Here is a 26,608-nt window from a genome sequence, read left to right on the forward strand (position 1 = left end):
GAATGAGAAGGGAGGAGGAGACAGAGAAAACAGCAAACATTCACCATGATCACACAACAAAGGACAGGCATTTTGTGTGCCCAAAGTGGCTGGAACTGAGAGGCAGGTAACATGTCTACTAACTCTGCAATATTGTCCTCTCCCAAGCGCTTAGTACAGTGCTCTGCACACAGTAAGGGCTCAATAAATACCATTGATAATAACTAACAAATATCTGCCTCTGCTACTTTTCAGAAGAGACTGTTTTATGAAGGGTAGGAAAAGTCACAAGATCTTAGAATTTTTTTTAAAGCCACATGAATCAGGACAAGGTACTAAGGTTTGCAGCTATTTTATTTACAAGTATACATTTAACACAATGAAAGAAACACTGATATTCAAGCCTAGTTAAGAGTAGTGTAACAATATGTCTCATTTGGATGATTACATTATTTTAACCAACTACACTGAAAAATTAATGCCAGTAAAATTATTGGTCATAATATTAAGAAATACAATATATAAATTGAAAATATGATTGCTTAAAATTTGAAAATGGAAGTGAAGCCATTTGGACAGAAGTCAGAGTTTAACATAATCTGAAGGGGGAGGGAAGGAAGAAACAACAAAAAAAAAGAGGGGGGCTCTGACCCAAACTGATCTTTTTCAGGTTAACAGAAGAAAAGAAGCATAGTTTATCTTAAAGGATAATGGGGTCATTTGCTTCTTCAGTTAGAATAGATTCCCAGTGTCCTCAGGTTTTGCGGTGGAATTACATTACTGAGCATGAAGACTTCCCTTGTGAAGCTGACCCGTCGATTTTTTCTGCCTCCAAAATTATCCTCCTGAAGACATCAACAGCTGTCTGGAAAAGAGAGAGAAAAGCAACAGCTCAAGCCATCGTCTTTTTAGGCAAAACACATAGAGAATCGGAAACTATGTGATTTGCGGACATGACGTTTCAGAGCAAAACGTCTCAAGACATCTCCCTCCCCACCCCACCCCTGCTTTCAAAAATCTGCATCTTTGGGATGAAAGGAGAATTGGCCCCTTCACTTGCCCCTTCTCCACAGTGCAGCAGGCCTCTCTCCTGCAGGAAGCGCTCAATAAAAACCACTGATTGATTGACTGACTGATTGATTGATTGCTCCTTGCCCACCCAACAACACAGCCCGGAGTCACCTATCTGACTACCTGCCAGCTGTGGTGGGGTTTCACCCAAGATGAGGACTCTGACAGGACTCTGACATCCTCCTGACTTTCTCTCTAGCCTATCGGATTCTTGGTGTTTCAGGCTAAAACTGAAGGGAGACTCAAGAGGGGCTTCCCAGACACAGTATTTTTCTTTCCTGACCTTTGATGAGATGAAAAGTTATCAGCTGTGGCATTGTTTAAAGAAAAAAGTGAAAAGACCTAAATCATTTTTTGCTCCAGTGCCGGCCCCACTCCACTCAGCTCAGGACTGGCTCTCTCCACAGGTCACTGGCCTCCAGAAGGAGCTCAGATAGCTGCAGATGCCCACTTCTTCTCTAGCCCTAACTTCTCTCCTTTGTCCCCATCCCAAGTCTCTCTTCTCTTTCTTTCCTCACCCTTGGCACCTCTGGATGCCTGCGGCAGGAGGGGAGAAGGTGAGCAAGCAGGGGGTGAGGTCTGGGACGGTGGCACCAAACAGGGTTGTTCCACATGCCAAACCTAGTTTAACCTGTCGTCGTAAAACGGGACTTGGAGTGAGGCCATGAGCTGAAAGACAGTTGTTTGGCTTTCTTGAGAAAACAGGGTCTTGTTTGGGAAAGCGCTAAGAGGCCTGCGGCGTTCGCAAGCGCTGGAAAACCATAAAGAGACCCTCATGACAAACACACACCATGACTAAGTATGGATTATTCCTATTTCCCTTTCCGAGTTGGAGGAAGTCCCCTGTAAACTACCCTGCCAAGGGGGAGGAGCCTTGGGTGGGCCCTGTCAGAAAAGACATTTCACAGCTAAAAAGCCTCTGAATGGATTTCTCTGATCCAAAGGCAATATCCTAGTCACCAGAAGCCTGACTTGTTTTAAAATAATATTTGTTATAAGCTTACTCTGTGCCAGGCACTCTGCTAAAGGCTGGGGTAGACACAAGCTAATTAGGTTGGACACAGTCCATGTCTCACATGGGGCTCCCAGTCTTAATCCCCATTTTACAGATGAGAGAACTGAGGCTCAGAGAAGTTAAGTGACTTGTCCAAAGTCACACAGCAGACAAGTGGTGGAGCTGGTATTAGAACGCAGGTTCTTCTGATTCCCAGGCCTGTGCTCTATCCTCTAGGCCTTGCTGCTTCTCCTCACCAAAAGCCAGAGCGCAAAAACCTCCCTGGGAGAAAGCCTGCCGATATTCCCAGGGCAATGACATCTTCAGAACCAAAGGAACACAGACCCCTCTCACTCTTCTCTGTACGAGACGATGGCCTTCTCTGCTCTCTTACCTGAGGGGCTTAGGAGCTCTTTTACAGATGAAGCAAATGAACTAATGAGGCCATTCACTACAGCTTAGGTTTCCTTCCAATGTCACTTATCCGTCCACGGTCCTATTGAATGTTAGGGCTGGTTTCCAACATTTCGAGCTTAGAGTCTTTGCACAGGATTACCAGCTTCCTGGGATCCAACCCGACAGGGCTACAATTACGTAACATGGCAGAAGGCCCCCCTGCCATCCCTTTCCAATGGATATGTATCTGCTCCAGGGTCCAGGCAGGTCTGTATTTTTTTTTTTTATTTAAATGGTATTTGTCAAGCATTTACTATGTGCCAGGCATTGTACTAAGTGCAGGAATAGATAGATACAAGCTAATCAGATTGGATACAGTCTACATTCAATGTGGGGCTCCCAGTCAATCCCCATTTTACAGCTGAGGTAACTGAGGCCCAGAGAAGTGAAGTGACTTGTCCAAAGTAACTCAGCAGACAAGCGGCAGGAGGCCTTCCCAGACTGAGCCCCTTCCTTCCTCTCCCCCTCGCCCCCCTCTCCATCCCCCCCATCTTACCTCCTTCCCTTCCCCACAGCACCTGTACATATGTATATATGTTTGTACATACTTATTACTCTATTTATTTATTTTACTTGTACATATCTATTCTATTTATTTTATTTTGTTAGTATGTTTGGTTTTGTTCTCTGTCTCCCCCTTTTAGACTGTGAGCCCACTGTTGGGTAGGGACTGTCTCTATATGTTGCCAATTTGTACTTCCCAAGTGCTTAGTACAGTGCTCTGCACATAGTAAGCGCTCAATAAATACGATTGATGAAGTGGCAGAGTCAGGATCAGAACCCAGGTCCTCTGATGCTTAGGCCTGGCTCCTTCCACTACGCCACACTGCCTCCCTAACTTCAATTTATCTAGGAGAGACAGCCATCTCCCTTTTTCTGCAAAGTCTTCTGAGATGCACTCCAACCCCCCAAACCCTTCCCCGTGAGGCAGCACCCTCCAACGTCTCCATCCCAACCTTACTGGGCTTCACTGAGCTCACGCCTTTTTTTTTTTTAAGCTAAAGTGTCAAACACAGGATGTCAGGAGCTGCAACAAAAATGCAGAAGGCCCAGGTATTTGGGCCACTTGGTCGCTAATTTTATCCATGAACATCCTCTGCGGGAAACTGACTGAATCACAGGCTGTCCAATGTCTCTGTCCAGAATGATGAGTTCAAAGTGGTGATTTCGCTGGCAGGCCTTTTTGCCTCAATATTACAACTAGAATTTTTGCTGAGTGTCTTTTTGTTTTTAAATGGTATTTGTTAAGTGTTACTATGTGCCGGTCACTGAACTAAGCACTGTTGCCCAACTGCACTCCACAGAAACCAGCACAATTTTGGAACAAGGTGAAGTCCTCCAGCTGCTAGGTGTGAATCGATCAACCAAGCTAATGAGATGCTCCCCAAAGATAAACCCACAAAGGACAAATCCAAAGAGAAATAGTCTGGCCTAGTGGAAACAGCCCAGGTCTTGGAGTCTGCTGTGGGATCTTGGGCAAATCACTTTACCTCTCTGGGCCTCAGTTACCTCATCAGTAAAATAGGGAGTAAGACTGTGAGTCCCAGGCTGTTCATTTCCTCTCTCCCTCTTCCTCAGGCCTACCACCAAGCTGCCCCAGTCCTTCCTTCAGAAGTTCCTTTAGAAGTTTGTCCTAGACCCACCTCCTCCCTGAAACCCTTCTGCTCATCCTAATGGACTCCGGCTGGTTAATACAGACAGAAAAAACCACAGTAACACAAAATGCAAAGGAATGGAAAAACCAAGTCTGACTCACTTGGGCTCAGATGGTGTGATTTTTTAAAATTCAACAACAGGGAGCTCATCTGACTGGGAAATCCTGGGTGCTTTGATGTCCCATTTTCAATAAACCGATTTAGGTGTGACTAGCTTTCACTGTCTTTTTGTTGGTTGGCCATTAATGAGGTTGTCACTTGCATTCTATATACCCTTAGGTGTTATGCTGGTCTCCCTCACTCAACTGGATGCTCTTTCAAAGCGGGCATCATTATGGATGATGAATTTTCAAAATTCGCCTATGTATCTGCCTTAGTTCGGCAAACCCGTTTCTCAGCTGGCCTTCCAATGGAATCAAGCAGTTTCAGAGAGTTCAAGTGCAATCTGTATATTTAGGACCAAATGGAGTCTGCAGGGCCCAGAAAAAGATTGGAAGATCTTTGAGAAAGTCAGCGTTCTCCACAGATTAGTTACAATGACCCATTTTCTCTTGCAAACCAAACCAATGGGTATCAGGGCTTAATTGGCCCGGGATTATCTAACGGGCTTGCCACACAAGGTTGCTTCCTGCAGAGATAAGATCACGGGACACCTAGCACAGATTTTTCTATTTCCCACATTTAATTATCACCTGGGGAACAAGTTTGCAATGAAAATGGACTTACAATGCATAAAACAGACTTCCTTAAAAAAAAAAAGGGAAAGGAAGTTTTGCATGAGAAATCATGATGGGAGAATGTGTTTTAAATTCCTTAGACCCCCCTCAATGAATTACGACACACAGAATAGTTAACTCTCATATTGACTAAGCATCGATTCTCGTGGGCCGTTTCGTATTGCAGGAAGCCTTGTCATTGTGGCCCAAGCCAATACGGCCTCCAACATACACTCATTGTCATTTGCATTCCGAGCTGCCATTACTCCAGTTGCTATGAAATCTAAAAAACATGGTGTTAACTTAAAGGGCCTAGGCCGACTGATGGCAACCAAACTTTGTAACATCTCTGAGTGGAGGCCTTGACTCAGTTTCCCTCACCCCTCCTACACCTGAGCTTCATTATGGCTGAGGGACCCCCGTTCACAGCTGCTTGGGCAGAGCAACCTGTCAGATCAAATGCCAATTCCATCTTAATGTCCGACTGAATTACGGATGGGAGAGTCCAGCTCATGGCCTCTTATTATCATTAAGCCACGATCAGAGGAGCCCGAGGTAACAATCGGAATTGGAACAGAGGAGCGGAGCATCCTAGTAGAAAGAGCCCACGCATGGGAGTCAGAAGGAACTGGGTTCTAATCCCTGCTCCGTCACTTGCCTGCTGGGTGATCTTGGGCATGTCACTTCACTTCTCTGGGCCTCAGATTCCTCATTTGTCAAACAGGGATTAAGTCAGTGAAGGTGATGGGATTTTGTCTGCTCTGGGTTGGGCCGTAGAGTTGGCTTTTACTCATTCGTTTAATTGTATTTACTGAGCACCTACTATGTACAGAGACTAAGTGCTTTTAGAAAGAAACATAAAGTCACTACCTGAGTTCTGTTCCTTAGCATCCTGGAACTCATCAAATGCATACTGAAGCACTTAAATGGCCTTTGCAGATAGGTAGACAAAGTCTTTGTGTGAGGAGCAAAAATGCTGAGATACCTTTCAGATTACACACCCCGAGTTATGACGGAGTGTAATGTAAACTGGCTATACAGAAGGTCTAAGTTTGGCAGTGATTGCGCCAGTGGAATTTTACAACTCACAACATCAAAAACTTTTGGAAATACATCAAAGGGCTTTAAAAATACCAAGCACTTCATCTTCCTCTCCCCACCCAGGACTGACTTAATAGGCACTCAACCCCTAATTGCATCCTTAGTTCCCTCGGTTTCTTGCTGGGGAAGACGTGCATATAAACCCAACATATGCTTAAGGTGTGCCAGGAAGTATAATGAAAGAATTCAGGAGCATTTAAAATATAAACACAAACTGCAAAGGCACTTCCTAGAACAATAAGCCCTATATGAAAACTGAAACATTGCCAATAAAGTCAGACAAGATGTTTTGTCAGGCTGAAGTTAGCCTGTGAACCCCATGGGGGACAGGGGTATATGTTGCCAATTTGTACTTCCCAAGCACTTAGTACAGTGCTCTGCACATAGCGCTCAATAAATACGATTGATGATGATGATGATGATGACTGTATCCTCACTGAGTATCCTGTGTCTATCCCCAGAGCTTAGTACAGTGCTTCAGACACGGTAAGCGCTTAACTCGTACCATAGTTAAGTGGGCTGAGCTCCTAAACTGCAATCATAAAGGCCTTGCTATGCTCTCTATGAAGTGTGGTTGTGACCACTTTTTTCCCCTCCCCCTTTTTTAAAAACCACCCTTTTCCAAAACCATAATTATTACCCTACTCTTTATATATGGGTCACCTTGTAAGGAAGACCTTTAAAGGCTTCTTTTGAAAAGGAGACAACTAGGGCCAGCTCCCGCCAGCACCAAGAGGAGAATTTTGAAGGATAATCAAAAAGGAAAATCTGCAGAAGATGCCAGCCTGGGCCCGGGCTTGCTGTGGACAACCGCACAGGAAGCACCCACCTCGTGTACGGTGGGGCTGTGCCAGAGAAAACATGATCCAGGTTTTGGAAGCTCATATTTGTCATAAAAACTGGGGTATTTATTAAGTACCCGTGGGCCAAGCACTGTACTACATGCTAGGGTAGATCCAAGATCACCAGGCCGGACAAAGTCCCTGTTCCACAGTCTAAGTAGGAGAGAGGACAGAAATTGAATCCCTGTTCTACAGAGGAGGAAAGTGAGGCTCAGAGAAGAGCAGTGATATTAGCAGAGCCGGGATTAGAACCCAGATCCTCTGACTCGCAGGCCCAGGCTCTTTCTACTAGGACAAGCAGCTAGACTCTTCTCAGATCTGCCTCAGGAAGCCTGCCATGGGCCTTGGCTCACCTCCCTGGCAGACACCCACAGAGACAGATGGCAGGATCTGTTCTTCTAGCGTCAATCCAGACCCTCTCCCCTTGCCCACTGACCCTCAAGCAGGGGTCTTCAAGCAGATTCCGGGTTTTAGGGTGGCAGAGGCAGCACAAGAATGACAGCAGGGTGGCCGCTCAAAGGTGGCATCCGCACCAGAGACCGCAAGCCCAAACCATCGTGCTCCCAAGCTTCTCCACGTTGCACCATCACAGTGCTGGTTTCAAGCTCCCCTCAAATTACTCCTTGGCAAGACGGACTTCACTGGAACCCCCTTGTCCAATCCGAGGGAACCATCTCACCCCTTGGTCATGGCAGGCGGATTCGGGAAATGTTTTCAGTCACAAGGCCTCCCGGCTTGATAGTGAGCCTGAGAGCCAACGTGACTGTCGGAGGGGCAAAACCAACAAATACCAAGCACCTGGGCAGCCCAGGTTTCAGAGCAAGCCTGGGTACTGCCGAAATCGGAAATCGGCCTCAGATCAAAGCGCGGGCTCATCAGGAGGGACAACCTGCAAATTGCATGATAGCCCCATTTGGATGCACTACTTTTGGAAATCCCGGGAGAATTATCCTGACCTGCGGGGCTGACTAAGGCCACCGACTCCTGGAATGTTTCAGAATCCCAGACACTCTTAAACATTGTATACATTAATATAAACACCCTCTCAAGTTCTACAGCAACTGAGGACACTGCACTTGGCACTGTTTAACCGGAACTAGTAATACAGGTGCTCGGTATATGAAAACTTCACCAGCTGTGACGTATTCTTCAAAAGAGGGCAAGCCTGAATTTACAGACCCTCCCCTAGATGTCTTCCTTCAGAGATGAGAGAACTACAACAGCTGAGATCCTTAACTTTCCCGAGACCAAAACACTATGCCTCAGAGCAAATGAAACGTGCACTTTAGTCCATGTCATTTTCCTATTGTGCTCTTCTTTACTGAAGCTCAGCTCTAACGACTTCAGGCCCCTAGGACGTCAGTCCCTGGGGCTGGGTCTTGCTTTGGGGAGGCAGGCTCAAGGTAATAATAATAATAATAATAATAATAATAATAATAATAATAATAATAATACAGTAATAATGATAACAATGATAATATTTAAATGCTTACTATGTGCCAAGCATTGTACTAAGAGCTGGGGTGGATACAGGCAAATTGGTCTGAACAGTCCACGTGGGGCTCACAGTCTCAATCTACATTTTTCAGATGCGGTAACTGAGGTAATACTGATACATAAAGTGACTTCCCCAAGGTCACACAGCACACATGTGGCAGAGCTGGGATTAGAATCCAAGACCATGACTATATTTTCGGTCATGGCATCCAAATACACTCCAGTGCAGGTGACCCTGTCTGTGGGTTGGAATGACTTACCTGATTTTCTTTTGCAGAAGATTCCAAAAATGCTGCGTTCCAGGATTCTGCTAGGGCTTTCCCTTCTTCGTAACTGATCACCCTGAGGCAAAGGAATGATCAGAGCTGTGATTACAGCGGCAGAAGCGCCTTACTTTAAAAAAGGGACAACAACATCCGCAGTGGTTTTTGGGCCCAACCAGCTCTATCTACAGTTTTTGTCATTTCCCCCCAAATCAATCAACCAATCGTATTTATTAAGGACTTAGGGTGTGCAGAGCACTGTACTAAGTGCTGTGAGCAATGTCTGTGTTCAACATTTCTTACCTTGTCAAATAATTCTGGGGTTGGTTAAGTTTCATGAGGCCGGAAAAGGAGCTACCCCTGGACCAGTGTGAAAGGCCCCCGAAGAACTGTGAAAGGGTCCCTCCCTACATACAATACAAACTTCTGGTTTCGGGGCTGAAGCTAGCACACCTAGCATGGCACATGGCAGGACTCTCTTACTGCCGACTCCTTGCCCACATCGTGCCTCCAGCCTGGAACGCCCTCCTTCTTCATATTCAACAGACCATCACGCTCCCCACCTTCAAAGCTTATTAAAAATGCATCTCCTCCAAGAGGATTTCCTCAACTAATAAGCCCTCACTTCCTCTCCTCCCACTCCCTTCTGTGTCACCCTTGCCCTCTGCACCATTTATTCACCTCTCCCTCAACCCCACAGCACTTATGCATATAGCCATAACAATTTGTTTACAGTCATGTCTGTGTTCCCCTCTAGATTGTAAGCTTGTCGTGGGCAGGGTATGTGCCTTCCAACTCTGTTATACTATATTCTCCCACGCTTGCGCTTAGATTGCTCTGCATACGGAAAGAGCTCAATAAATAGCAGACTGACTGACTGAATGATTGCTCGAGCAGGCTCCAGGTCACAGGAATCAGCCTAGAGCCTCACCCTCCCACATCCTCCCTTGTTGCTCTCACATTTGAAACGACCTGACCCCTTAAGCACTTGATATTCAGAATTTTCCCTTCAGGAAGAAATGTTACTTTCACTCATTACAGCACATTTTTGTTGGGATCCAAGGAAAATGCATCTTTAGTTAAGTCTGTGAGCCCACCCTACATCTCCTGTTTGTGCTTGCACAGTTTTCATAATTACTAAGCGATGTTTTTACAATTTCAGGCTTACACCTTAATTCTGATAGCAACTGAACCACAGTCCCAAATGTGAAAGGGAATGATAAAGCATTTTAATTTTATGACATAAAGCACTCTTGCTTTAAGATGACAGGGTACAGATATAAGAAACCGTACCAGCTCTAAAACACAAATCATTTTAGACATTGTATTTACTTACCTTTCCATGTGTAAGTCTTTCTTATTTCCAACCAACATGATGGGTATTCTATTAAACAGAAAAAAAACCTTGTCAGAGCAGTGTTTCCACGGCCTACAGCGTATCGGTGCCATTGAAAAAGAAAACGGATTGAGAAGATGAAAAGGTAGTTTACTCACTGGACTTTTCCCACCATATCCAATAACTTGCCGTGGATAATTTTGATCACTTCAAAGCTACAAAACAGAAAGGATGAAATCAGACCTCCGTTTCACAGCATTAATTGTTAGCAAGGAATTTCAGTTTTGAGACAACTCTTAGGCGACTAAAAAAAAAAATGTATGCTGCCGTAAAAGAGGCCATTAACTTCAACCCCGCTAGGAGACAAGTCATGCCTTTAGTCGACATGAATTTAACTGAGATCCGCAAAATTTCACCTGAGGACACAGACTTGTCTTTTCTGGACATTTGGCATGTGTAGCCTAAAACAATAAAATCCCACTTGACGACCTTGATTTGTTAACTCCCATCAGAGCAGGAAATTAGCTGGTCCAAAGTTTGATATCGAGGGGCACCAAGACTCCCAGAGAAAAGGTGCGGTTGTGTATGCCGAGAAAAAAAGAGAAATGGGAATAGAAGTGGAGGCTTCACAGGCAAGTCCCTTTTCAGCTTGTGCACATGTACCTGGTGTCCCCTTATGCCCTCATTCATTCATTCATTCCCTACGTGTTTTGGCTAGCAGGGATGTGGCACTGGGGAACATTCTGACAGCATGCAGCTCTGTGGATCAAGTGTGAATGCCATGTCAGAAGAAATGGTTTTGCTTATTAGCTTGGTGTCAAATACAGCCTTAGTATTACAGCAGTTTTGTCTTAACCTTGATGTTCTTCAGGAATGCAACCCCATGCAGTGAACAGACTACATTCTGCTGACATTCATATATTCATTCTCTCTCTCTCTCTCTGTCTCTCTCTCTAACTACCTGGTGAAACAAAGAGCAGCTAAGGTCAGATGGGGGTGAGGGGGGAGGTATGTCACATAGATTCATTGGTGCTTCCCCCTCCCCAGCAATGTCCCACCTTAACCCTCATTCATTGTGGCCCCAGAGTGTGAGCATAGTCAAAATGGTCTTAATAGGAGAAGGAGTAGGAGGAATGAGAGTGGGGGAAAAAAAAATTCACCAGCCTTCCCCATTTCTTCTGGCTTGCTGCCACCCAGCCTTAACCGCCCCCACTATCGCGGCTTCAGACCCCCAGAAGCGACGATGGGCTCATCCCGCGCCTCCTCTCTCTGGGTTCAAATAACATACTTCCCCGTAAAGACAACACCTAATCACAGCCTGACATTATTCCGAAACCAGAAAACAAAACACAACAAAAAAAATAATTAAAAATTAAATATCTGTGACGTCTTTCAAGCTGCCGGCTGTAGCCAGAGTTAACCCTGAACTGCTTACTGGTCCACGTTGAGAGAAACAGACGGGAGACAGCTAACTGACGAAGCACTTCAAAGAAATGCGATCTCCTGGCCTTGACGAAACTAGGGATTAGCTGCTCGTTCAAGCCTCAACCAAGGGAGGGAGAGGAACCACAAGAGGAACAGATGGGAGGGTGCAAGTCGCATAGCTGCCGTTTCATTATAAGGTTAAATACAATTCCTTAAAGCACGTGATCGAATATGGCATTTTAAGGGGGGGTGGGGGTGGATGGAAGAAGGCCCGTGGAAGCAAGCTGGAAAAAACAGGACTGCAAGCCTCAGAACATAAAGAACAACAGAGCTGATGGGTAGGTGAGCTCCTAAGCTAGAATAATGTCAACAGGTGCAAATGTTGGGGGAACAACTGTAATAAAAGTCCCTACCACTGTAGACAGGAAGAGGGTGTTTGGTGGACAGCCAACAGTCAAGGAAGGTGGGTGGTACTGCTGAATTCTTAAGGGGTCCTCAGCCTCTCTGAAATGTTGCTGGGTGTTCTGGCTTGCTGTTCAGCCTGCAAAGTGCTGTGCAGTAGCTCTCTGGGGATTTTGGCTGCGGTCAACAAATGCAAGTTCCAGAGTGAACTGCCCCCCTCCAACCCCAGTCACCACCAGAACTTTTCATCTATGGTGATACCAGGAGAATGACTATGGTCTCATTAGTCAGCTTGCCTGTCACCAGACTGGAAGATAGAATTTTGATGGTTTGGCACGTTGCTGACAAAGAGAAGGCCCATCTGTAGAGGTGAGCTGAATACATGAGTACTGGAAAAAAAACCCTTCTGAGAGAGTCAGCTGATTTCACAAAATCATCAACAGTGGTTAGCACCCACCCTTAGGGCCAGACATGACGAAACGACCAACCAGGATTTAGGACTTTTTTTTTAATGGTTTCTCCAACTTTCTCTCAAAAGTATCTTGCAAACATCCAACACACTGGTTGAAGCCGTATTACACGCAGCCAGTCAAGTTTTCTTTTAAAGCAATGCAAACCTCACCTGTCAACTCCCCTTGTTCTCAGAGGTATTTTGAAATTTAATGAGAAATGCCCATAAAGCTCTCCGACTTACTCAGATGAAAGGCCCTACAGCTGCTCAATCCATTATTCACATTTCACTGACTGAGAAACAATCACGCAATCTGCCCAGCCGAGGCACTTCCCCAAGTCAGGGATGGAGACGGTGTCCCCTCATCAATCCTTGCTGTAGTGATTAAACTGCTCACCTTCTCCTGTCTCCTTAGAGGCTTTAGCAACGCGGTACCCGTATTTTCAAGTACAGCCACTCTTTCTCAGATCAAAACTGTGAATTTTTACCGTTTCTTCATTTGCGATTAAAACGCCACTGGGAGCACGGGCCACCTCCCACAAGCACCACCCCCCACCCAATTAAAACTTAGCACCTCCGTTGAATTGTTCAATAAATGGACACACGATGTACTACGCTGAGCCTTGCATCGCGCCCTGTGGATCAGACAGGGTTTCTGCTGCCCTCTAAACGAGAGCCCTCACAAAGTAGGCTGGGCCTCCAGCTCCTTGGATATGGGAATTTGGGAATCGTCAGCGAAAATGGCCTAGCAGCGACGGGATTGGTTGAGGGCCTAGCCAGCACTAGGCTCCACTGTCTCATTCAGCCGATTCCTTACTTAACCGCCTAAAAGGGAGGCAAAGGGGCCCGTTAAAGAGACACTTCATCCAACAATGACCTACCCCAGATGGCCAGATTTTAAAGAGTTCTGGGGGTAAAACGAGACTTTCCCGGAAGGACACAGCCACCACACTGAACAGGACAGATGAGGTGGCTGGTCACAAAGCAGCAGTTGTCCCGAGCTGCCGGAAACTGATGGTGTGCTAGCAGAGGTTAACATGTTCCTAATCAACTCTGTATAGACAGTAGCTTCTGACACGCGTTCAAGATCAAACAGAAAACACTTTCAGAAATTGGCTGGAGTTGGACCTGGGTCTTGACCTACCCTGATACACCGATCATCGGTAAGGTTTATTGCTAAAAAGTTTATATTCAAAGAGGTCGGTTTCCTATTAGCCCCACTGAACTTCTTTTCCTGATTTTAAAAATCCCTACAAGACTTAAAAGGAGAAAATAGGAAAACAACCAGAAGCGAAAATTACAACTGGAGAAGCAGTATTGGATTACGAAACAAACAAAAAAAAACCCCAAAACACCAGTTTTCCTCTCAACAGTGCAAAAGCCCCCAAGATCATTTTTCACATTCCCACTATTTTAATTCCCGATTAACAGATTGTGCTCAACCGGTATTTAGTTCTGTTGTTTCATGAAGGAATGAAAAAAGTGATGAGAAAGGACTTTGTACTAATCCCAGCCTCCTAATTAAAATCGCTCAGAAGTAGCTACTCTCTTTTTCCCTTAACAAGTCTCACCTAGATGGGGGACAATAAACATATCTTACGACGACTAGGTGGGTCTACACTATTAACCTGTAGGCTGGTCTTAGCATCGAGGCTGAAAATGAGCTGAGTGAAATGGAGAGATCTGAGCATGAGAACATGGAGGGATTACCTTTTGATGGATGTAACTGAGTACACAAGAATGTAACCATTAATGTCTATGGAGTACGTCTGAGGAAAGATGGAGTATTCATCCTGGAGGGAAGAGAAACACAATATATTTGAGGGTGCCTTGAAAGCTTCGCTGTTATGAACCCAACACCTCCGACGATTATCCCGGCTCAACTAAACAATCTAGGTGTCTCCGAGGTGGAACAGCTGAAAGACTGGACATTAAGGAGAGCATTCCAAGTCTTCCAGTGACTGGGATGAAGTCTCCTGCTGAAGATGGGCAGCCTCGGACCCAAGACCCTGTGTGAAGGAAGTGGTTTAAGAGGTAGTGATTTGCACGGCACCCCTCCCCTTGCGCTCTCTCACCCTTGTGGGTGGTGTGTGTGTGAGCAGCGTGGGCACGGGATGTCACCTGATGCCAACTGATGCCAAGTGCCCAAAGGCCTCTTTTCCACCCGGAGCTCATCTTGTGGCTGAGTTCACTGGGGCAGAGAGCTAACTTTAGGCAAGGACGCTATGACCTCCGCCCACGTGGACTGGCTCTTTCTCCGGGATTTCTGCCGGGCCGGTCCCCCTCATTCACCGAACACCCTGGACGTTTCTTCGAGCAGAACCCCCTGGCAGGCACCGCCCTACTTGCCAAACTGGGACCCTCCCTGATTCTGAGAGCCACGCTCTTTCCACTGGACCAAGAGGGCAAAAGCTTTCATGTCATTTCTGGATGCCCTGTGGTTGCTGTTACCCTGGAAGCTTTCACGTTCTAGGTGCACAATGAGCTTCGACAGACATGGGACTGGGAAAAGGTCTGTGGGCTGGTTCAGAGTCCCCAACCTCTTGGCAGGGATTCACAAGTGGTTACTTCAAAGCTCCAGTGCCCACTTAAATGCTCTGGAACAATTACTTTCCAAGAAAATCTAGGGGGAAAACTAATATGGCCTGGGAATCATTAACCAAATTAGCATCTGGCCAGCTGGGAAAGGTTATTACCCCATAGGAAGACAGCGAAAAGAGCCAGGTCCAACAGTCACCTTAACACCTCCACCCCTTGACCTTTTTATTGGAATTTGCTAAGCACTTTGTGCCAGCCACTGTACAAGCACTGGGGTAAAGAGCAACGTCACATAGTCCCTGTCCCACCTGGAGCGCCCGGTCTTAGCTCCCATTTTACAGATGAGGGAACTGAGAGAAGTGAAGTCATTTGCCCAAGGTCACGTAGCAGACAAGTGGCGGAGCTAGGATGAGAACGCAGGTCCTTCTGACTCCCAAGCCCACACTCTAGCTCCTTCATGAAAGCAGTCTCAGAGATACCCCAGAGTACTGGTTGATGATTCAACAAGGTGACAGTTCAAGGAAGGCTTCCTTTGGGAGGCTTTTCAATCCAAGTATAGGGTTTGTAGCAGGGAACTCCTTCCTCTCAGAAGGGATCATGTTGTGAGACAAGACTCCACTCACAACTAACAGCAATAGGATTTAGGCGCTCTTTCGGTGCACGGCACCGGACAAGGAGGAATGGGTTCTGTTCCTGGCTCCGCCACTTGTCTGCTGTGTGACCCTGTGCAAGTCACTTCACTTTTCTGGGCCTGTTACCTCATCTGTAAAATGGGGATTAAGACTATGAGCCCCAAGTGGGACATGGATGGAGCCCAACCTGATTAACTTATACCTACCTACCCCAGGTCTTAGAACAGGTGCTTAACAAATATCATTTTAAAAAAAGGGGGGGGGGGGGGAGGAGATGCAGTTCCTGAACCCCAAGGGGTGGCTCATTATCAAAGAGTATCAACAGCAAGAAAACCCACAACCTATACTAGAAGGAGAATCTGGAGCCCCAATTTTCCATCTCTTAACGATCACGAGGCTGTGGGTTCGATGAGGAATTCTCATCTTTAAACGGAAGGCGATCTGGTTGGGCTTGGCTGGTGACCCACCAGCCCTGGAGGTTTAGGGAAAGCCGTACCTGCCTGGACCCCAGATTCGCAACAGCACCACCGCAGCGGGCCTGCCCATCAGATGCCCACTGAGGTTGCCGGGCCATCTGATGAGGAAACTCTCCTTGGATGTCAAGTTGGGTCGAGGGGGAGTGGAAAGGGAAGGTGTCCCACTTAATGAGTAATTGAAATGATGGGACTTGAACACATGTTAAACCTCTTCTCCCATTTTAAAGTGACCCTGTGTATTTTCCCAAACCACTGTTCGGCATGGTCTAGTGGAAAGACCAAGGACCTGGCAGTCAGGAGTTCTAGATTCCCGGCTCTGGCCCCATGCCTCCTGTGGTTCCTTGGACCAGGTCACTTAACCTCTCTGTGCCTCGGTGTCATCTGTAAAGGGGATGCAATCCCTTTCCTCCTTACCCTATTAGACGGTGAGCCCCATGAGGGATAGGAACTGTGTCCAACCTTATTATCAATCAATCAATCGTATTTATTGAGCGCTTACTGTGTGCAGAGCACTGTACTAAGTGCTTGGGAAGTACAAGTTGTCAACATATAGAGACGGTCCCTACCCAACAGTGGGCTCACAGTCTAGAATACAGAGATAGGACGTGAGCTGGGGTTCGACGGCGGGACAGGCGAGAACGAGGCACGGTATTATCTTGTATCTAGTCCCGTGCTTGGCACAGTACCTAGCCCAAAGTAAGCGCTGAACAAGTACCACAATTATTGGTGTTATTTCTACCAGTGTGGTTAGAGGATATGGATCTCAGAGTAGCGTTCAACTCAACTACCCTTTCTTTTAATGGTATTTCTTAAACACTATGTACCATGCACGGTACTAAGCCCTGATCATTGTATTACTTGTTAAGTGCCTCTTATGTGCCAGATACTGTACTAAGAGCTGGGATAGATACAAGCTAATCAGGTTGGACACAGTCCTTGGCCCACATGGGGTGTTCAGTTATAATCGCCATTTTACAGATGAGGGAACTAAGGCTTAAAGAAGTTAAGTGATTTTCCAAGGTCACCAGGCAGACAAGTGGCGGAGCTGGGATTAGAACCCAGGTCCTTCTGACTCCAGATCTGTGCTCTATCCACTAGGCTATGGAAACTCTTCTAGCCAGAATCCAGCCAATTACGACTATCCTGAGGGGGCAAAAAGGACGATGCCCGTGGGTATGGCTGAAGAGGCCCACCACCACCAGACATGCAATTCCACCTTGAGGGCTCAAGTGGCCCCTACTCTACTGGCCAAGTCTGCCATCTTCCGCACCTGCCGTCACTTTCAAATCTGCCCCCACTCTCCTGACCTTCTGACCAAACACCCCATCAATCGATGGTGCTTACTGAAGTGCTTGCTGGGTGCAGGCGCTGAGTACAGTGCTCTGTTCTAAGTGCTCAATAAATATGACTTGATTGATCGATTGGCTGCAAAGCACTGTGGTAAGCGCTCAGGAGAGGACAGTCCGGTAGAGCTGGTGACCGTGATCCCTGCCCGCCGAGGAGCTTCCTGTCTCCAGGCTTCTCGGAGTCTCTGCGCGAATGCGGTCCCACCCCTTTGCTCCTCTGGGGCTCCAAACACAGTCGCTCGGCCCTTCCTGCCTCCTCCCGGCCTTCTCGGCGGTTGCCAGCCACAGCTCTCCTCACTGCTTGACAGCCGCTCTTGCCTTCTGATGCTTCGGTCTGGTCCCTGACCGACTCCGCAGCTGTCCAAATGACTTCCGAAGGCAGGAGGGCTTTCTGCGGCGGGGCCGGGACTCGCCGCCGATAGAAAGAACGAATCAGACTGCAGCTTGACCTTGTGATAGTATGAGACCTTGGACGTCTTGCGGGACTCGCCTCTGCAAATGAGTTCCCAGCCGCTGATGCGCCTGAGCAGCTCCAGGATGCCCGTCTCGAGGATGCGTGGTGATGCCCAAGGTCTGTCCACCCAGAAGAGTGTTCTCGGTGGATTGGAAGTGAATCCTGACATTAGCTTCCAGTTCCTAGTCCCATCCTCAAACTGGGCAGCGGGGTCTAGTGGAAAGGGCCCAGGCCTGGGATTCAGCTGCTCTAATCCCGGCTCTGCCACTTGCCTGCTGTTTGACTGTGGACAAGTCATTTTACTTCTCCTGGCCTCAGTTTCCTCACCTGTAAAATGAGGACTCAATCCCTGTTCCCCCTCCTACTTTGACTAAGTCCCATGTGGGACATGGACTGGGTCCAATCCAATGAACTTGTATCCACCCCAGTGCTTAGTACACAGTAAACACTTCAACACCCTAATAATAATAATAATTATTGTTGCAGAACTCATTTTACAGGACTGGACCAACTATACACCCCTATTTTACTCTCTCGAGGACTAAGTTTATTGAGGGCAAGGAATGGCATGGGGTGGGAGGATGTCTTCCTTCTGTTATGCTCTGCCAAGCCCTTAGGAACTGCTCTGCCCTCAAAAAAACACCCCTGCTTGATTGGGAAAGGGCCACACCAAACAAGACATTTTCAAGTCTGCCTCAACTGGCTATCCTATCTCTGAGTAGCCAAAGGCTCTTTGCAAGACTATCTAATTTGCTAATGATCGGAGCCGAAAACCACCAGCGAGGTGCCTCCGTGCCTTTCCCCACACTTCTGGAACGATTGTATTCCCAAGATCCTCACGGAAAACACAATTCCCCGCTCTCCCAAGTTGCTAGAACAGTGCCCGGACCATGGTAGGCCCTCAATAAATGCCACTGATTGACTGGTTTAACGAACAAGGTCTCTCTCAGACTCAAAACAATTCTTGCATTCGAACGTGCCCTGCAAAGCATCAGTTTATAAAGCAATCCCCTCAATCTCACATCCCTGAAGTTTGAATTGTACGGAAAACCAATACCTCTCCAAAACAACAAACTCCTTCTGTAGTGGCCCCAGACATGTAAATCTTAATCAATTAATCAGTGGCATTATTAAGAGTTTATTATATGCAGAGCACTATACTAAGTTCCTGGGAGAGTACAAAACAACAGAATTATCAGAATTAGAATTAACATTCCCTGCCCATAACGAGCTTGCAGTCTAGAGGGGAGACACACGTCAACATAAATACATGATTTATGATAATTTCAATGACAAACTATTTAAATGAATAACGTAATTGATCACTTACTTGCCCAGCTGTGTCTACCAGCTGAAGGTGATATTCTTGTCCATTTACTGTGATCAGTTTTGTAAATGCTGGAGAAAATAAAAAGGAAAGAAATATTACTGGGCAAATGAAACTGAAATTGGGAAGAAATCAAATTAAAACATTTAAGTGATGTTTGATCTATGGTGAGAACAAAGTACCTATAAATGAAAGTACAAACACAAACTGGGAATTCATTATGCTACCCAAGAAAGGACTGCTCACTTATTTCCAATGTCTGGGTGAACCCCACAATTCAACCAGGTTCTGTTCGTGAAGCAGCGAGGCCTTGTGGAAAGAGCCCAAGTTTGGAAGGCAAAGAACCTGGGTTCTAATCCCGGTTCCGCCATTTGCCTGCTGGGTGACCTAGGGCCTCAGTTTTCTCAACTGTAAAATGGAGATACTTGGACTATGAGCCCCACGTGGGACAGTGCCTGGCACACAGCAAGTACTTAAATACAATGAAAATAATAATGACCGAAAATGTGGTTGCCTTGGGCTGACTGTATCAAAGGGGTACACTTTCCTGGAGCCTTACATGGTATGAATCAGGAGTGGTTCCAAGAGCTCTCGGAACAGGTATTAAATCCCCATTTTACAGATGAGCAAACAGGCCCAGGGAAGCGAAGTAACTTGCCCAAGGTGCAACTGACTTGCAGCTTCAATACAAGGTAGTGACATTTTTTCTTATCCCCAGCAGAAGCACATGGTAAAATTCCCCCCTGCCAGAGAAATTTTATGATCCATCTCTTTTCTGATCTTCCCAAGAAAAAGGCCTTTGACAGACTGACGAAGGACTTTCTAACTCAGTTGAACACTAAATTTCTACTCCCTTGGGGTTTAGGTGATGAAAATGAATATTAAAGTTACTCTAATGCTTTTGAACCAACAAATATTCCTAGTACTTCAGTTAATGAGAGGGCTTTGTGCGTAGAGACCTGATTTGCTGGAGGATAATGAAGGGTTTTGTCCTTCCAAGCCAAACCCAACCTCAAGCTTTTCCCTGGCATGTTTTAGTTTTGGCACAGAAAAGAGCTGTCCACAGACTATTATTTATGTAATTTCTGCTGAATATGCAGTGACAAAGTCATCTCAGCCCCTTTAATCAAGGGATTCGGGAATTCATTTTCATTCTCTCTATCTCCGTCTCTCTCAAAAAAGTATATTTCATTTAGCAAGTACAGGCATACCTTGGGTCCCAGGCATTCAGGGACACAAATCCACCTCACTACACACAGCTGTCCAACTAGCCCTACAGTTCCAGTCTAGCACTAAAATTAAGAAAAATCCCTCCTTCCGTGGGCTGAAATGAAACCCTTAACAACGTGTGGGTCTTGGTGGAAGTTGTGTGTGTGAGGGTCACGTTTCCAAGGAATTCAAAACACCTCCTCCCAACCCCAAACAGGTAACCAAAGAAGCTACGGAATTGGGGAGGCGGTTTCATTTAGAGATGGGGGTGGGGAGGAATTCAGATGTCAATGTCAGATGTCACTCAGAGGAATCACTGTCCAAGGACCTCTCTGAATGGAGGCAATGCAGCGCATCATTCCAAGATGCTGAAGTTACAGTTTCTTCACCACCAGCCAAAACCTGGTGATGACATAAGCTCTTGTGTCTATTTTGAAGCAAGCGGAGGGATTTATTAATACGATCCAAGATGACCCTGCTACTCCGAGGTGCTGTAAGAAGCAAAGGAGAAGGCTCTTGTTCGGTCCAAGTTGAACGTGTTCCTTGCTAAAGCTGACAAACCACTTCCATGCTCTGCAGAGCAGGGGCTCCGAACTTCAGTGCTCTTTAGCGACACACAGTCAGTCTTACGGCAACTCCTCACACGCTTCAGACTTTGACTGTTGTCTTTGGAGAACTGGTTTCTCCCCCACAACAGTCCCATATTGCCCAATATACTGAAGCGGGGCGGCCCAGTGGTGTAAGAGCCTGGGGCGGAGAGTCAGAGGACCTGGGCCCCAATCCCGGCTCTACTGTTTGTCTGCTCTGTGAACTTGGGCAAATCACTTCACTTCTCTGGGCCTGTTTGCTAACCTGGAAAAGGGGGATTTAATACCTGTTCTGTTATTGTCTCCAAAGACAACTGTGAGCCCCCTTGTGGGACAGGGATTGTGTCCAACAGGATTATCTTGTATTTACCCCTGTTTTTAGCATACAGTAAACACTCAGCTACTATTATTGTTATGATTATTATCAGTGAAGTAACACGGCAGTAAAATGACTTGTCTAAAGCACTGAGCCAGGGAATGGGCAATCCAGAGACCTGCAATGCAAACGGGGGGGGTGGGGGTGGGGGGGGGGGGTGGGGTGTGTGTGTGTGTGTGTGTGTGTGTGTGTGTGTGTGTGTGTGTGTGTGTGTGTGTGTGTGTGTGTGTGTCATCTAAGGTAGGGGAGGAGTTTCAACTTTCACTTTCGAGGGGGATGGGGCAGGAAGGAGCCAGGGGGATTGCAACTCCTCCCGTTTCCAATCAGGACAGCACCCACACATCACCTCCTGCTGTCTAAAAATGGCCCCAGGAAGCACCCTGTTGGGCGTGGTTACTTTGAGGTAGGACAGAAAATGTGGCCTAGTGGAAAGACTAGTGGCCTGAGAGTTTTAAGACCCTTAGGCTGAGAGGAAGCGTGACCTTGTGGAGAGTGAAGTATTTAATCATTTGTAAAATTTGACTCTGAACTGCTTACGAGTGCTGTCATACAGCATTTCCTTCCTGGCGGGAAGCCTTTAGAAAGGGGCAGACAGCAAGGAGCAGACAAGTAAGTTCACTTAGTCTGTTTTCCTAAACCGGAGTTAAACGGAGTTCCCAACTTGTTGCGGAAGAGTCAAAGGCTAGGGAAAAGGTAATCAAATGAGCAAATGGGAACCCTGAATGGAAGTTAGGGGCCCTAAATCCTTTCTTGCCTGAGGAAACAGGAAAGAGATTTCTAGAACTGGAATGAAGCAGCATGGCCTAGTGGAAAGAGTCTGAAGGATCTGGGTTGTAATCCCGGCTCCACTACTTGTCTGCCATGTGGCCTTGGGCAAGTCACTTCTGGGCTTCACTTAAAAATGGGGATTAAGACTGTGGTTGGTTGGACTGTGATCAACCTGATTAACGTGGATCTACTTCAGCCCATAATGCAGTGCTTGGCAGACAGTAAGCGCTTAATGGGTACCAAAAAAATAAAATAGAAACATCATTTCTCTCTTCTAGTAAATCCTAACTAAATTTGCAAGACATTCTGAAAAGTTGAAGCCACAGCTCCATCTCCAGAGAGGTTGGATTACTGTCCTCTATACTGGAAGCTTCTTGTGGGCAAGGCACATGTCTACCAACTGTTGGATTGTCCTCTCCCAAGCACTTAGTACAGTGCTATATATCCAGCAAGCGCTCAATACCAGTTCATGTCTGATTACATTTATTAAGCATCAAGAGACCCAGCCATGGAGGCTTAGTTACTTCTCGTAAGGTCCTTGTGAGCAGGGATCATGTCTACCCTTCTACTGTACGATAGATGCCCGAGTGCTTTGCACAGAGCTCTCTCTGCATCCATCAAGTGCTCTATAAATATCATAGCACTGATTGAGAAATTCCTGAAGCCAGGGGTTGGTTTCACTTGCTTAGAGAGTCTCAGAGGAGGAACAGCACATGTTGAACCCCACCAGCATCCTCAGAGCACAGCACTGGACTAAGCACTTGGAAAAAGATGATAGAACAGAGTAAACTGCCCACAAAAAACTCCCAGTCTAGAGGAGATGGACAGTAGTATACAGAAAAAATTTACATTCTATAATGTATAGATATGTACATGAATGCTGTGAGGCTGAGGGGACTATCAAATGCCCAGAGGCCACATGTTATAGATGCCGCAGATGGGAGAGGGAGCTGGGGAGACCAGGGCTTACTTGGGGAAAGGCCTTTTGGAGGAGATGTAACCTAAACAAACCCCTAGCAGTCAGAGTGTAACTTAAGTAAGCAAACAGAGGTCAGTGGGAAGTAGACGAGAAAGAAACGATTAGCTGTTTGGGATTGACCATTCTAGTAGCTGGACCTAAACAGAGTGGCGCTCGCTCTCCAGTGGGATCGTATTCAAGTCCAAAATGCATTCAATCAGTGGTATTGAGTGCTTACTGTTTGCAGAGCACTGTACACTAAGCACTTGGGAGAGGACAATATAGCAGAGATGGCAGGCACGTTCCCTGCCCACAGCAGTGAAGAGGCTCGCAGTCCCAGCCTGAAAGCCGCTGCTCTGACCTTTGGCCCCGATCTCTGAAAGCCACGGCTAAATGTCCAGGTCAATCCCAGTTCGGAATCAAACAGCAGCACACAGAGAATGCCGGGGCAGCGGGGAGGTTTGCGTGAACCCCCTTCTTGGGCCACTCATTTGTGTCTGGTGAGGCAACTTCAGGAACAGAACAACTAGGGATCATTTCAAGTTTCTCCAAGAAGCTCTGGAAGGTTGTGCGTTGGGATGTTTTTCTTTTCCTTTTTTAAATCTAGGTTTTTGGATCCTCAACCTGTTACTCGAGTCACTCGTTCAGAGAAGATAGTTGATGCTCTTTCCTTCCTTTATAGTCCGGATCAGTCAGAAGGAAGGAAACCACTAGGCAGTGTTATGGCTTCTGACGATTTTATATCGGGAGAGTTTAAAGAACAAAACAAAAACACCACCACCAGGATCATAAGAATTTTGGTGGGGAAACGCTTCAGTAGAGGTTCAGTACACAGTTGACTGTTAAGGTAAAATGATCGGAAAAGAAGACACTTAACAACAGAAGGTGGTTTATAGTACAGAATTTAGGGGCACAGATTCATCTTGAAAATGCCCTTGGAAAGACAAAGTGTCTGTCATTTACCTAAACAATGTTACTCAGCACTTCTCTATAGTTTCGCTGGCCCAACTTGAACTGGGTTTAACAATAATGATGGTATTTTTGAAGTGCTTGTAGCGTGCCAAGCACTGTCTCACTTGTTCTGGTACATATGGGATAATCAGGTTGGACACAGTCCCTGCCCTACACAGGGCTCGCAACCTAAAATATCCCAGTCAATCTGTACTGTCACATCAAAAGAAGAATTCAAGTGACTCTTCCTTTTTATTTTTTTAAAATGGGATTTGTTAAGTGCTTATTATGTTGCCAGGCACTGTACTAAGCACTGAAGCAGACAAGAGCTATTCAGGTTGGACACTGTCCAGTCTTAAGTCCCATTTTACAGGGAACTGAGGCCCAAAGAAGTGAAGTGACTTGCCCAAAGTCACAAAGCAGACAAGCAGCAGAGGCAGGATTGGAACCCAGGTCCTTCTGACTCCCACTCTTTCCACTAGGCCACACTGCTTCTCACACACACCGTTTTCAAGCCAATATCCAGCTTCACTCACGACCCTGACAGAGCCAGGTGAAAGTAATCAGAGGAGCCTCCATCTGTTGAGTTTTTCTGCGGCTGCTTGCAGGTTTAAGTTTAATATTCCTTAGCTGTCTGCACTGATGTGTGTTTAAGCACCCCCACATGCCAAGATGTACTTTCAAAAATGAAAATGCATCCCACACAGCAAGATTTTAATGAATTCAAGCACGCAGACTGGTAAGAACCAACAAGTTTCATGACTGAAACCAGCAGCGAATCAGGATTTCAATGAACCTAACAAAACCCCATTGAGGTTAACAAAATTTTCTATTAAAAGCATCAGACAGTTTCCACTCAATCTTACTTTGATCCAGTAGTACTAAGCCCTTCAGACATCGTGGGAGGACCAGCTAAACCGAGTCGGCCAGCAAGTTTTGTTTAAAGCCAGAGAACTGGGAGGATGTCACCGCATCTGTTTGAGAACTTGCTACCCAGCCTTGAAACGGGCCCTCTCTGGCCAGCTTTACAGTGAGAGGCAAAAAAACGAGGGCCTCTTACACAACGGTAGAATGTCCAAGAAAATGAACAAAACACACATTACCATTTCCTTGTCCACTCTCACTTATAGATCATCATCATCATCGCATTTATTGAGCGCTTACTGTGTGCAGAGCACTGTACTAAGTGCTTGGGAAGTACAAACTGGCAACATATAGAGACAGTCCCTGCCCAACAGTGGGCTCATAGTCTAAGAGGGGGAGACAGAGAACAAAACCAAACATACTAACAAAATTAAATAGAATAGATATGTACAAGTAAAATAGAGTAATAAATATGTACAAACATATATACATATATTTATAGATATGTATATATCTATAAATATATAGACACATATATAGATCAGTGGCTTTGGAGCCCTCACTGTGTGTCCAGAGTGAAGCCTCATTTTCATCCCACTGGCTTCATGCTTCCACTTTTTTAAAAATCAGTTTCTAGCCAGGATATCTGTCTCTCCAAAAGGCAGAGAGATGGACACAGAAGCAGAGAGAATGGATAAGCCAAATCCATCCCCAAAATACTTACTGACTGAAGGTGCAGGGAATGTACCTTGGACTTGAGGTTTTGTTTCAATGGTATTAAGTGTTATGTGTCAAGCACTCTCCTAAGCGCTGGGGTAGGTGCAAGTTTATCAGGTTCGACAGAGTCTCTGTCCCACTTGGGGCCCACAGGCTAAGTAGAAGGGAGTAGGATTTAAGCTCCATTTTACCGTGGACGAAACTGAGGCACAGAAAGTTAAGTGACATGCCCGAGGTCACAGAAGCAAGCAAATGGTATAGCCAGGATTAGGAACCCAGGTCCTCTGACTCGCAGGCCCAAGCTCTTTCTGTTAGGCCACACTACTTGTCTTCTGTTGCAATTAGAGAGTTCACTACAGAGCCTTGCGTTCAGCAGGTGTTCAATAAATACCACCACTAGGAAAAACCTCAATGTAAGAACAAAACAGAAGTAGCCAATTCTTGTAGGCACGGAACATGTCTACCAACTCTGTTATATCGTACGCTTAACACACAACAATTATTATTATTTTCACTCCTCAAACACCACAGTACTCAGCACACTGTAAGTGCTCCATAAATGCCATTGATTAATTGATTGTTTCCCGTCCGAGCACAGTACGCACTTAGCCAATTTCCTTTAAGCTTGAGGTCATTAGTCACTGTACTAAATGCTGGGGTTGATACGGAATAATCAGGTTGGACGCAGTCCCTGTCCCACATGGGACTCCGTCTTAACCCCCCTTTTAGAGATGAGGGAACGGAGGCTCAGAGAAGTGAAGCGACTTGCCAGTGGTCACACAGGAGACAAGGGATGTTCTGACTCGCAAGCCCAGGCTCTATCCATTAGGCTATGCTGCTTCTGCTCCCTCAAAGCAGAACTGTCCTATTGCTGGATTTGTTTGTGTTTTTTCTGAACTACTTTAAAGGGTTCCAGAAGAAGTTGTGTTGTCTCCCTAGGAAGGACCCGATACGGCGAAGGCAGTCACCAACCTGCAAGATGACTGTGCAGATTTTAGACAGCTAGTGGATCTGCCACTGGCAATTATTATTGTGATTATTATTATGGCATTTAAGTGCCAGGCACTGTTCTAAGCGCTGGGTTAAATACAAGGTTGGACACAGCCTATGCCCCACATGGGACGAACAGTCTGATTAGGAGTGTTGTGGCTCAGTGGAAAGAGCCTGGGCTTTGGAGTCAGAGGCCATGGGTTCAAATCCCAGCTCCTCCACTTGCC

The 26,608-nt window shown here is 46.2% G+C and overlaps 1 protein-coding gene across 1 annotated transcript in view; it reads right to left on the bottom strand.

Moving 5' to 3' along the window:
* Positions 1 to 315: 315 nt before the first annotated feature.
* RHEB (Ras homolog, mTORC1 binding) overlaps positions 316 to 26,608 on the bottom strand; it is a 58,244-nt gene continuing 31,951 nt past the window's right edge. Inside the window, exons 3-8 of the mRNA XM_038755959.1 lie at positions 18,965 to 19,032; positions 13,899 to 13,981; positions 10,069 to 10,125; positions 9,911 to 9,958; positions 8,572 to 8,653; positions 316 to 844 (exon numbers count right to left, since the gene is read on the bottom strand). Coding sequence (XP_038611887.1) covers positions 752 to 844; positions 8,572 to 8,653; positions 9,911 to 9,958; positions 10,069 to 10,125; positions 13,899 to 13,981; positions 18,965 to 19,032 — 431 coding nt within the window. The 3' untranslated portion in view covers positions 316 to 751. The remainder of the gene's footprint in view (positions 845 to 8,571; positions 8,654 to 9,910; positions 9,959 to 10,068; positions 10,126 to 13,898; positions 13,982 to 18,964; positions 19,033 to 26,608) is intronic.

The sequence above is a fragment of the Tachyglossus aculeatus genome, chromosome 13, assembly GCF_015852505.1.
Source record: "Tachyglossus aculeatus isolate mTacAcu1 chromosome 13, mTacAcu1.pri, whole genome shotgun sequence".
Classification (NCBI taxonomy): Eukaryota; Metazoa; Chordata; class Mammalia; order Monotremata; family Tachyglossidae; genus Tachyglossus; species Tachyglossus aculeatus.